We start from the raw sequence: 13,392 nt of genomic DNA on the forward strand, positions 1-13,392 counted from the left end.
CAACATTATATGCCCCCTTATGCAATATTTTCTCAATTGTCTACAGATACAATCACTTGTCTAATTAACCTAGTTAAGCCTTTAAATTGCACTTTAAGCTAAATGCTAATGTCTTAAAAAATATCTAGTAAAATAGTATGTACTGCCATCATTGCAAATATAAAAGTCAGTTGTTAGAAATTATTAACTATTAACATAATAGTTATTAAAACTATTATGTTTATAAATATGTTGAAAAAAAGTTTCTCACTGTTACACAGACCTTGGGGAAAATATAAAAGAATAAAAATTGAACAGGAGGGCTAATAAGTTTTATTGTTGTGAATTAATTAGGCTACTGTATGTGCACATGGCAATAATCATGTTTTCTGCATATTAAGAAATGTCTGCGTCCACATGGAAAATGGGAAATCTTGGTTAAAACTGTAAAATATATATGCCACATTTGTATGTGGGGGTGTACACTAAATACACTAAATATTAAAATATGATACGCTAGGGTCACAGAAGAATGCAATGAACATGTACATGAAGTCCATCTTCAGTAAAGGCAATGATACTTCTTCACAGACAGTGGTACTGTGTAGATAAGAGACTGAGTGAAACAATAATGAAGTTTTATGAATAGACCCCAGTCTTTTTCCTGTTGGACAGGGCACTACAGTAGAAAAGAAGTTATCTTGTGTGGAGATCATTAAAAAATAAAAAATAAAGAAAATACAGGCAATATGCCATCAGTGATTTAATGAGAACATCAAGCTACAAAAATACATTTGTGCGCTTATAGCATCTCTCATGGTGACACCTCTGATGTAATACCGGATTTCTATGTACTGTACATGCCTGTGTTTTAAATAGAGGAAATTGTGCCCCAGTATTTGGGGCCAAATGTCACTGCAGAGTACTCATGAATGTGCACTATATACCGAGGAGAAGAAACTGTTGAATAAATGTAATTTTGTTTTAGGTGCATTCTGATAAACCACTGAAGTCATATGGTAGTTGTAAGTGGAGGATGAGGGAGCTCTCAGATATTACCTAAAATAATTTGTGTTCCAGAAGACGAACAAAGGTCTCAGAGGTATCAAATAACATGGGAGTGTGTAGTTAACATAATTATATTTTTGGATAAGCTAACCCATTAACTTTAAAGTTTCTTTTTTTTATAATTATTTTTTTGGGTTTTTGCCTTTATTCGATAGGACAGTAGAGAGTATTTATAGGAAAGCATGGGGAGCAGAGAGGGGGGAAGGATCGGCACAGGACCGCGAGGCCTGAATCGAACTCGGGTTGCCGTGAGCACCAGAGTGCATGTGTCGACCCACTAACCACTGGCACCGACCTTTAGAGTTTCTTTAAGGAACCATCAATGACACTACAGAGTATCTTTCCAAAATGACACCGCAGAATCACATTTGAATGAATTTATCAGTTTCAAGTTTAAAGGTGATTCAAATTCATGACTTTTACCTGAACAAACAAAGCTTTTTTCACTTGTATCATTTCAATTTAACACGAACACTATGCAGCTTATCCACAGATGTACAAAATGCACAAAATGATTTAGCTCGGAAAAACAAGAAATGCTACTCTCATCTTTTCACAGTGTACGAGTTATTCATCATCATCATCATCGTCATCATCATCATCGTCATCATCATCATCATTGTCATCATCGTCATCATCATCATCATCATCGTCATCATCATCATCATCATCATCTTCTGTGTTTACAGTTCCAGAAAGGACATCTTCTATCCAGTTTTCCAGTTCTTCGGCTGACGGCAGCTCGTCATCATTGGGTATCTCTAACCACACACTGTCCGCCTGTCCACCATGATTCATTGAATGTTAAGTCAGTATTAAAAATTTGCATAATAAGAATAAAATAATAATGATATAATGAAAGTATTGCACTTACATCTGTAACATTAACCACACCAATCTGTGGTCTAAAGAGATCAACCTTGAAGGTCATCTCCCAGTAAGGAATGAGCTATGAAGGGAAATGTAAATATGAAGAGGAGCTTAAAAGAAAGAAACTGTATTTTCTCATCACAGAATTACTAACATTCGACTGTCATGCATCTATTTATAATTTATTCACCAATGGGAAGTTGTCTGGGTCGATCCACACAATGCTCAGGTCTGGATTGTGTGTGTTGTCTCTGGCGACTTCCTTCAAAATCTCCAAGAATTCAAAGCCATCTAAAAAAAAAGGTCAACCATTTATTTGTCATTTTATGCATCATTTAAGGAATTATGTATGTTAAACTGCACATACCAGGGTCCTCCTCTTCAGCAAACGCTACAATGTGAATGCCGTTTAAATCATCCTCCTGTAAAAAAAAGGTAATTTATTTCAGTTTCATTGCTTCACAGAATCTCCTAATATTCCACCACTTCACATTGTCAAGTCAAATCACTTTCATTTCTTTAGCCCTTTATATTAGATGCAAGCTTTATATACTAAGTTTTGTATGTTTATTTACAGCTTTAAATATAGATTTTCAAAGACACTTTACATCAGTGGTCTCAAACTTAGTTCCTGGAGTGCCGCAGCTTTGCATCGTTTGGCTTTAACCACTTCCAACTCACACTTGCTTAATAGTCCATATGCTTATTTCACGTGACCGTCATTTTAAAACACGAAAGCAAGGCTGCGGTGGGAAGAAACCCTGAAGTATAGGATCAGCACAGTAAACATTGCAACAACATGCTGTGGACAATAAAACTCAAAATGCAGAAATTGTGTAAACATCACCTTAATATCATTCAGTTCAGTTTATTTTAAACAATTAAAAGCATATCAGGCAACAAACAACATCACAATCTCTTAAAGAGTGTCCTCCTAAACTTCTGTTCATGGCACCAGGCAAACACAGTGGAGGCTTCCCTGCTTGCTTCAGCCTATGTAATGCGGTGAGCGATGAAGTCCTCTGTAGCACATCCTTGTGTTGTCTGTAATAGTGTTGCCCGGTACTGAAGTTTTAAAAATGTCCATTTCCTGCTAACATTTAAGCTCCACTGAGCGCGTTCTTAAACAAGGCTGATTTGCCATAGTACTAAACAGTTGAACGCGGTGTTGCGTTCAACAGTGCTTAAATGTAAGTGGGAAATTGACGTTTTTTATAAATTTCAATGACGAAATTAAGTATCTTGACAGGTCTAGTATATTGAAAGAATCAGTTCATTAACTTGGGTTTAATAAATTGCAGCGAAAACATGTGTTTGGGAAAGATCATGTTAGCTAACTAGTGCCATTTTCCTTATCTTAGCTGAAAATGGGGTCTGACATCCCTTTTTATTTTCACTTTCCATTCAGAAGGGACCTTCGGGTCACTCGGAAGACAGTAAAATGATAAATTTGTGTCGATTTCTCTTTGCTGATACAGGCAGGTACACAACATTCCTGTTTGACTCTTCACATACTTCCGGGTTTCTTCCCACCGCAGCCTCAATTTCACTTTTTCGATGGCGGCCGAGTGAAATCAGTCTATTGTAGTCTTGAACAACTTGATTAGTTGCATCAGCTGTGTTTGATTAGGGTTGGAGCAAAACTGTGCAAAGCTGCGGCCCTCCAGGAATCAAGAGTGAGACCTATGGTTTACATGGATAACCAGGAAAGGATAAAAAGCCATAATGTTTCAGTTTGTAAAATGTTTTCATGTCCAGCAGGTAGTGGTAGAATGACAGCTTAATTCTTGTTAGTTAAAAGGTGATTCAGTTCAGTTTAATATGGATATCACTGTTGAAGAACTGCTCCTTTAACCCCAAATAAGCAAGGCAGAGGTAACAGTGGCAAGAAACCAAAACTCCAGCATGTGATGAAAATGGAGAACAAACCTTGGCAGAAAACAAGCTCAGTCAGGGCACCAGCTCTCCTCTGGCCACATGAGAAAAAAGGCAGAGCTGCTGTCTAAAAAGTCAATAGCCTTGAGAATAATGAACGTGTGTTGTTAAGGTTCAGGTCCAAGTATGTCCCTGGCCATTGTTCAGACTAGCCAAATAGGATCTGTGTAGAGACTTTTGTGTCACCAAGGTTCTCGAAGACCAACTGATCACTTTTTATGGCTTTATTTAGTGATAAAGTTGACCTTCTTCTGTACTGCTTTTTTACATGGCCACTGACTAAACAAATACATTGGTAATGTGCACATAAAACAATGGTTCAACATATCTTAAACTAGTAGCTCCAACCTTTAGCCAAATAAAGCATAATGGCTAAAGATAAGGCTCTGGCCTTTTTATGAATATATATAATGCTTGGGGATGATCCGGTCCTTATCCATACTAAAGCTAGATATATAGCCAACACAGAACAGCCTTTCTTGGTCAGCAAAGACCTTGAGACAAGTCTTTATTAGATATTCTTCTTAGAGACCAAAGTGATCAGATAAAACCCCTACATATATCCCTATGGCAATCTTAAATGCACCATGCCAGAACTGTCTTATACCTGCAGCTGTATCTAAAAGTCTCATCAAAGCCACTTATAAGCCAGTTGTCGGCTAAATTGAAGCCGTTTTTCTTTTGCTAGGGCAGTAGAAATTGTCCCTTGACTGCGCTTTTTTTTTTTTTTAAGATTTTTACTCTGTTTATGTCTACTTTGGTTTGCTTAGTTGAGATTAATTGAGTTGTCATACAACTGACTCACACCCCTCATCATAGACATTTGTACCTTACTAAAGAGACTGAACACTGAACTAGCTTCCATTGCCATCTTTAACGGAACTTGAATTGAACTTTTCACACAGCCCATATTTATATTTAAATATATTTAAAGTAATCATAAAGAGTCATCATGCTGTGAACTTCACATAGTTTGAAAATATAGTATTTAGTTGATGACATTAAGCATTTGCTACAACAGTAAACATAATGGCTTCTGTTTTTCGTGAGGGATTTGTTTCCACACTGCAACACATAAAACATCTGGAAATCCTGTCAATAATCAATTTTTACCAATCTATTCAAATAGATGACAGCTGAAATGCTTTTCTATTTGTGTGATTCAATTGTGATGTTCAGTCATAAGTCAATCAGCATGATGTGAGGCTGAAAATGTGTTAAATCTCGAAGATGCTAGATGCCACAACTGATACAAATATTAGAATCAAGTATTCCAAAAACAAATTCAGTTATTACACTCAAACAAAAAAATCTAAGTGTCATATAGTTACAAATACAAAAATATAGCTCACCCAGGTCTCAAACATGTCCTCTGCCTTAAGCTTTCTTAGAGTTGGTCTGTAGATATAAACCAGGTATTTAGTATTAGATGCATGTGCAATATCTGATTATCTTTCAGAATACTATTAATGTAGCTGCCCTACCTCCTGTGTTCAGATATGAAGGCCACCAGCTCTTCCTCTGAGTGGGGTTTGTCTGGAATGGTTACTGGTTCCTCCATGAAGGGCTCATAGAAGTCCACCTCATTCATCTTCAGAGTCAGCTCTTTAGCAACCTACAAGGCAAAAATAAAAGCAAATTGCATACCACTAATGGCTTTCAAAGACCACTCCACAAAATAAAAATAATAATAAACATCTTCAGAACATATACAGCATAAAATAACATAATACTCACAGATTTCTCAAAGGTGGCAAAAAATTTGATAAAAGGCTGAAACTGTTCAGCTGCCTCTTGGAAAGCAAGATAATCTGAGTAGAGATGAGAAGATAGATTATTTATTTATCATTTATTTTTCAAAGGCAATGGTAATGCTGTAAATATTTATTTCATAGAAACTGAAAAATGTATTTGGACATTGTAGACTAAAAGAATGGTGAAAATATGACCTCTAAAGGTCAACTATAACTTGAAAGAGTAGTAGCCTACAATGTTCAAGAGAACTAATAAGGTGTCATTTAAATTTAAGCCCCAACAGTATTTTGTAGCACCCTTTTGAGTTTTCCCCAAAGTACCTTTCAGGGAACAGTTCCATTTATTTAGAAAGACTAAAGAACATTTTAGTAACACAAAGAAAGTCGACTGTAAAGCATATTTTGTGGAATAAAAATATTCCATAAAAATTTTAAGATCCTCATTAAACCATTAATCTAAAAAAGCATTTAGCCTAACAGAGTCACTTCATATAAATGACCTACAAATGTAGCTTAATGAATAGTAGCCTACAATGCTCAAGAGAGTTCATGCTATTTCAGTGTACTGGAATGTACAGACATTTAATAATGTTAACATATATTACACTGAACTATCTTAAAAATACTACAGTAATTCCAGGAGTTTCCAGGAGTTATTGTTGCAACACAACAGAAGCAGCATTTTATTTTCTCAAAAACACTTTCAGTGAGCACTTTTAAAAACATTTTTTTTTATCTTTACTCACTATACAAAGACAATAGGAATGTTTAATGAATATTAAAGAAACTTCATGGAACCACGAATGCCTAATGAAACATTATTTTTAACAGAGAACTCAACAAAGTGGTAGCTTATTATAAATGACCTCGAAATGTTAACTATAGCTTGAAAGAGTATAGTCTACAATGCTCAGGAGACCTCATGAGGTTTCAGTGTAAATCTTTGTGCACTCTAAAGCACTGAATGATTCCATGGGTTTAAAGGCTCTTCACGGAACCACTGATGCCAATTAAGAGCCTTTATTTTTAAGTGTATATTAGTTAACGTGCAGAGATCATATCACTCCAGCTGAAGGATAAAATTGTCTCTGAACATTCAGATACCTCCTCTCTATCATAGTTTGCTCACACATACTCACGTTCAGACTCTTGACTCTTGAAAAAGCCAATGAGTTTGATGTCTTCTTCCATACGGTCAAAAGCTCGTAACTCCAGAGCATTGTCAATGATCTCAACTGGATCTTCCAACAGCTGAAGTATGAAGAAGACGATTAAGTTAAAATGACATAGAACAGTAGTAAAAATAATTAAATGTCTGGATTTATGATGAATACAGATTCTTTACATCCAAAAGGAATTCCACAAGAGTGTCAGCAGATGGAAGTCCATCAAATTCAATCACACGGTCATCCTTAAAGATATAGACGCTGCCCTCCTCATGTAAACCTTACAATGAAACACATGGTAAGTCTCAGTGTGTTTAGCCTACAGTGTCTATATCTACATCTACAGTGTGTGAATATCAATGTATGTATATGTTGTGTTGAACTGCTGTTTTTTCTAGAAGGTTATGTAATTAGGATTTTAGGCCATTGTATATGCATCATATGTTTATAATAATTACTATATTTCTCTCTTCTTTTTTTTTCAGAAAAACTAAAAAAACAGAATAAAGGGGACACAAATGTGATAATCAAGATGCGTGAGAAGCTCCAGTTTGTGCCAACTGAGTTTGATACCAAACCAAGTAGACATGGTCATTGAATGGCACAGTTAACCAATCAAAATAGAATGTCTTTATAGTGCCATGAAACCAGCAAATCACAAATAGTCTGTCAAACCAAGTTTCGCCTCACCTAGTTTCTTGGCAACCTTTGCATCTTTCTGGGAGTCAACCATTCCAAAGCCAATATCCTTTTCCTCCAAGACTTGAGCAGCTAGCTGTGGAAAAACAAATCAAAAATGTATCAGAATGAAGGACAATGAAGCTGAAAAGCCTGGTTTTAGACTACAATAGTTCATTAGTAGTTGTAGGGCCTCCTTTTGTGGCTAATACATATCAATTTGTCTTGGGAATGACAAGTCCTGCACAGTGGCCAGAGGGATTTTAAGCCAAACTTCTTCTGTGCTTGTGGAGGAAAACATGGGGGGGGGGATGTGCTTTACCCCAAAGTGCTTTAATAATATTTAGATCTGGTGACTGTACAGGCCATTGGAGATGTTCAACTTCACTTTTGTGTTCATCAAACCACTCTGTCACCAGTCTTGCTCTGTGTATTTGTGCATTATCATCCTGATACACAGATGCAATGTTTGAACAGTTAGATGCACATGGTCCTCCAGAATGGTTTGGTAGGCCTTGGCAATAATGCGTCAATCTACCACAAGTATTGGGTCTAGGGAATACCATTATGTTCTAGCCCAAACCATCATTGATTCACCTCCATGCTTCACTCTGGGCATGCAACAGTCTGGGTGGTGCGGTGCATTGGGGCTTCTCCACACCGTAACTCTCCCCAATGTGGGACAGTAAAGGTGGCATCATTAGAGAACAATACATGTATTACACTGTCAACAGCCAAAGGTTGTTGCTGATTGCATCACTGAAACCATCGTTCGGTATTGGCATGAGTGGCCAAAGGTTTGGCTACAGCAGCCCGGTCATTTATTTTGACCCTGTGGAGCTCCCAACAATTTTGATGGAAATAAGAGATTTGAGGTGCAGATTTATTACTGCAGTGTGTTGGGCAGCTATGGTTTTACGTGTTTTTAATACAAGCAGGGTTAGCATGCACACACAGTTACTCCTCTTGGATGTGGTTCATCCTTCTTGATGGTACACCAAAAAGGAATATAATATGTACGTTATTGTAAACACAGTTTACATTCTATGACACAGAAGCCCCCTCCCATTAATATGAAGAAGGCCACAAGTTGGCACAACGGTTAAAATGATTACAGACTTTCTTGAGAAACATAACAGTATGTACTGCTGCTGTAAATATTATAAGTACACAGAGTACACATTGACATCATTGTCTAGATAGTGAACCTGTGAGCCATGAATTTGGAGTAAAGGAGAGCACTTATATAATCATTTTAGAACTTCTCTTGGTTCCATAAATACCCTCAGCTTTCGTTATGATGTGAGTATTTAAATGGCTGAATTTTAAAAACAATTTGCTAGGACCACTTTCACAAAGCCCCGTTCAGATATTCAGAAAGCCCTTAGAAGCTATCAGGTGGACTGAAAATGAAGTGTCTGATTAACGTGATGACTTTTTTTAATCCAGTTAAATACAGAAGTGAAAAAAGAGAGCCATGTGAAGATGGACATGCCAGTCAGCTGCAGTCCCAGGGCCTCTAAGCATTAAAGGTATTACAAACATTGTAGCTGACATAAACTTTATTAGAGTCAGCAGAATGTTTAAAAATGATAGTTAAATAAAATGTTTATTTGATCAAATATGGTTAAAAAATGCAAGATGACCAGTCGGGGTATATTTTATACACAAAAAGGTAGCATTTTACTTTGATGGCTCACTTCTGCTGACTTTTTAAGCAAATTTACTGCTAAATTTCAACTAGCAGTCTCACAACATACATTCCACTTTAACTTAGGAAGTGGATGTCAACTTTATAAATTATACCTTATAAACCTTATATACCTTATAATTATACAAAAATATATAAATTACTACCAAACAAATTGCTGAAAAGCCTAAAAGTATTTTACACCAAAATATTTGACATTACATATATTTACATTTTTAATACTCTCTGCCAAATTCCTTAAGGCCCTATGCAATGTATCTACAATAGCTGTAAATGTGTATAACAGTTGTACATTTAATGCTGCCTTAAATTTTTAGTCATTTCGACTCGCATGAAACCAACTTCAGACATCAACATTGTAAGAAAGTAGTCGCTTATACATTTTTTAAGTTGAATCAATTACATTTTTAAAGCAATTTCAACTTACAGTACATTTTAACTGAATTTAAATGGCAGTTTCTTGCTGCTTTGCTCCAATGAACATGCCATTCAGTCTGTTTTCTATCATATATTCTTTCTTGCCATTTCTACACTCACCTCCAGCACTAGTTCGGTCAAATGCAACTGTTTCTGAAGCTCTTTGGCAGCCGGTGGTGGAGCATGGTAGAACAGACACAGCATGTCGTATTTCTTCAGAGCTTTGCGGTAGTTCTTATCATCTATGTCCAGGACACGGTCTTCGCCATCATAACGGGGGAATTCAAGGCCTTTCTTAGCACTGGCCAGGGTGAAGAAGGCCATAGAAGCAAGCAGCAAGATCCAAATGGTGTGCATGGTCTATTGTATCAAAGACCTTTCCAAAAAGAATCTGTGTCTCTTCATGCAGCGTCACTGGCCTTTTAACACCTCTGGTATAGAAGTGTTATCGAAGTCAATAATTGTAATGCCAACTGCCCAGGCCTTCTTCCAGAGGGTCAAAAAGTCTGCAAAATGAAAAGTCAGCTTTCTGCAGGCAAAAACCTTTGACTCTCTGCCTTCTCTCCTGAGCAGAGACAAAGAGTGGCTGATTGTGCTGGTAATAGGATGGGAGAGAGCAGGCAGGATACCTTACATAGCAGTGTCCCTCTAACCCATTTTTAGGAGCCCAGTTGTTTCAGAGCTAAAAATACCTCAGATGGAGTAGCAAGGGAACAAGAGCACTAGGGAGAGTGATTAGACCAGTTAATTTGACATTTGATGCTGAGAGGTGGAAAGAGTGATATGAAGACTTCACTGCAATATAAGACAAGAGCAAATGGTCCCTTTCCAGTATGTGTGTGATAGAGATGGGAAGGTTAGAGTTAGTTATAAAGTCATTGAGTGTACTGTATACTGTAACCAGACACTTGCTTCTTTTTGGTCAGGTATGCCCCTCTACATTTGTGTGGAAGTTAAGCTGACACTTTACATGCGCTGATGTGACATTGATTGGTTTTGTTGGCTCTGAAAAGCCATTAACACAGCGAGAAATGACCAAAGTCCTAATTAAAACCACACAAAAATCTAAAAACTGAACAGGCTTTATGCGTTCTGACTGTTAATTACACATGTATCTGTATTGTCATTATTGGTATGTACATAATTTTTAACACAAATATATGGCTAGTTTAGGAAGGGGTTTACACATCACAATTATTAGCTTAAAAAATGTGAAACTTTTTATGCAAAAACAGCATTTGTGGGCCAACAGGACCATATTCACTGTTACATATTTTGTCATTCACAAGGGTTTTCGGTTTATTTATGGTTGTGAATTGCATTATGGGATGTCTGCTCTGTCGACTTTTTGGTGTTAAAAATTCTACTCTACAGTTTAACAAAGTGAGTTTTATTGACATTTTGGTAGTTTGAAATAATATAATGTATAGGAAATAATATGTAGAGGAGGGGTCTCAACCCAATTTGACTCAAGCACAAGAAAAAAAGTGATGTAATTGGTGCATCTTAGAACAACAGATTTATAATTCAAGCATTACCTGTCACAAATCAGCTAATTTTTTTTGCTTTACGCAACTGCTGAAATATATCTCTGGCTGTTTAAATTGGCATTTTGACATTTAAATAGTCATAATAATGATAATAATAATATTTACGATTATTCTGTCCCAACCAACTGTTACTTTACCAAAAGTTTAAGATAGCATAAGAACAGCAGAAACCGTTTAAATAACTTTACTGACTTCACTGGCAATTGTTCTTCTCAATATCTTTCTTTTTTGTAAGTACTACAAAGAGGGGGAAAGTAAGTATATATTCCCATTTATTTTAGCTTGTTCCTTCAACCAGCTGTAAAATGTACATAGTTTTCATAGAAATCTCAATATGCGTATGAGGAAAATCTGTTATATGAGACCATTTGAATCGAATATTAGCACAATGATCATGCTTGTTACACCACCAGCATAACGTGTAAGCCATGAAAAAGTGTTTGTTCAACAAAATACTGGCGGTATAAAATAGATTTTTTAAATCAAATGACCCTTGAATATTTACAAAAATATTGCTTTGTTAAATATAGAGCACTTACGGACATATATTTCAACGTTTAAATCAGCACCAGAAATAATCTGTATGTGTGTTACTCTGACTGCACACTGAGAGAAACCGAAAGTTAAAAACATGAATCGTGAAAATCCAATAAGTTAAGTCAATTCAAACCATTTGAGGAAACCGGTAGGCACCAACCATTTAAGTTCCAAAACTAATCTACTGTTGAAGTCAGAATTATTAGCCCCTCTGTTTATTTTTCCCTCAATATCTGTTTAACAGAGAGTAGATTTTTCCAACACACTTCTAAACATAATAGTTTGTTCTGTAGACTATCGGGGGAAAAAAAAGCTTAAAGAGGCTAATAATTTTGACCTTAAAATGTTTGTTAAAAAATTAAAAACTGCTTTTATTCTAGCCTAAATAAAACAAATAAGACTTTCTCCAGAAAAAAAAATATTATCAGGCATACTGTGAAAATTTCCTAGTTCTATTAAACATTTGAAAAATATATTCAAAAAATTTAATTCAAATGGGGGCTTATAATTTTGACTTCAACTATATGAGTATTGTGAATTTACTTTTTTTAAGCAGAAGTAATGAGATATTTAAGGGATTCAGTAAGTCTTGATTGTGCATTAATGATGAGCACCTGCTGTTAACAAGCAGAAACTCAAAACTACAGTGACCTCAGTCTCATTAAAAGAAATAAAACGCAATTAATCTCTTAAAATCTTAGCAGAGGGTCATTAAACCCTCACAAACAGTATTGACAGCTTCACACAGCGAAACTGAGTTCAAAACTCAAATGAGTAGAAGTAATTTCCATTAAATTTTGAGTTAACTACACTCATTTCATTAAAATAATTTGACTGTTAGGTTTTACAGTGTACATATAAATGTTGTTGCGTCACGGTGGTGCAGTGGGTAGCGATGTAGCCTCACAGTATAGGAAGGTCACTCTTTCGAGCCCTGGCTGGGTCAGTTGACATTTCTGTGTGGAGTTTGCACCCCCGTGTTGGCGTGGGTTTCAGTGTATGGGTGTTTCTCAGTGTTGGGTTGCAGCTGGAAAGGCATCCGCTGCATAAAACATATGCTGGATAAGTTGGCTGTTTATTGCCCTGTGGTGACGCCTGATGAATAAAGCGACTAGGCTGAAAAAAATTAATGAATGAATATAAATGTTGCCTTAATAAAGTTATAGTATTAATAAAGTTATTTATATTAATAAAAATTAATATAAATTAATTAATAAAGACACAGACACGCCAAAAATTATCAAATTGTGGGCATATTTTGTAAATCATAAAAATATAGCATAAAAAAAAACATACAAATTGTGTATTTTTAAAAATGTAAAAATGCTGTGGATACTTGGACACTCAATGTTTTGTTTTATTTTGTCTATATTCAAAAGTCTAGTTTTGTCTTGACTCAACTTTTTAAGTCTGTATAATTTTAAATAGAGTTTGTTGTCATAGAAATGACACGGGTAGGCCTATACTTATGCCCAAAATGAGACCAGCTGTCACTAGGATTCCTGTCCAATTACTTTGGAAACAGCATTCCTAAAAAGTCTCTTTCTCATATTAACACACACAGTCACACTGAAACCTGCCCAGCTCGTCCTGATTTTGCCAAGTGCTAGTTGTCCTGAGACCAACATATTTTATAATGACCCAGGGACATCATTTCTATCAGCCAATCAAACGTTATTACGTCATCATTATGAGCCTCCTGCAGAGTCCGCCAAAAACGCAAATTC

General features: G+C 36.1%; 1 protein-coding gene across 1 annotated transcript; it reads right to left on the reverse strand.

Moving 5' to 3' along the window:
• Positions 1-293: 293 nt before the first annotated feature.
• On the reverse strand, positions 294-10,155 carry casq2 (calsequestrin 2). Its single transcript, NM_001002682.1, is given in 11 exon segments — positions 294-1,827; positions 1,922-1,996; positions 2,108-2,208; positions 2,285-2,339; positions 5,205-5,250; positions 5,337-5,467; positions 5,590-5,663; positions 6,746-6,857; positions 6,952-7,052; positions 7,463-7,547; positions 9,699-10,155. Coding segments are annotated over 11 exon segments (1,230 nt in total). The 5' UTR covers positions 9,936-10,155; the 3' UTR covers positions 294-1,614.
• Positions 10,156-13,392: the final 3,237 nt, after the last annotated feature.

This window comes from Danio rerio, chromosome 9 (genome assembly GCF_049306965.1).
Source record: "Danio rerio strain Tuebingen ecotype United States chromosome 9, GRCz12tu, whole genome shotgun sequence".
NCBI classification, from domain to species: Eukaryota; Metazoa; Chordata; class Actinopteri; order Cypriniformes; family Danionidae; genus Danio; species Danio rerio.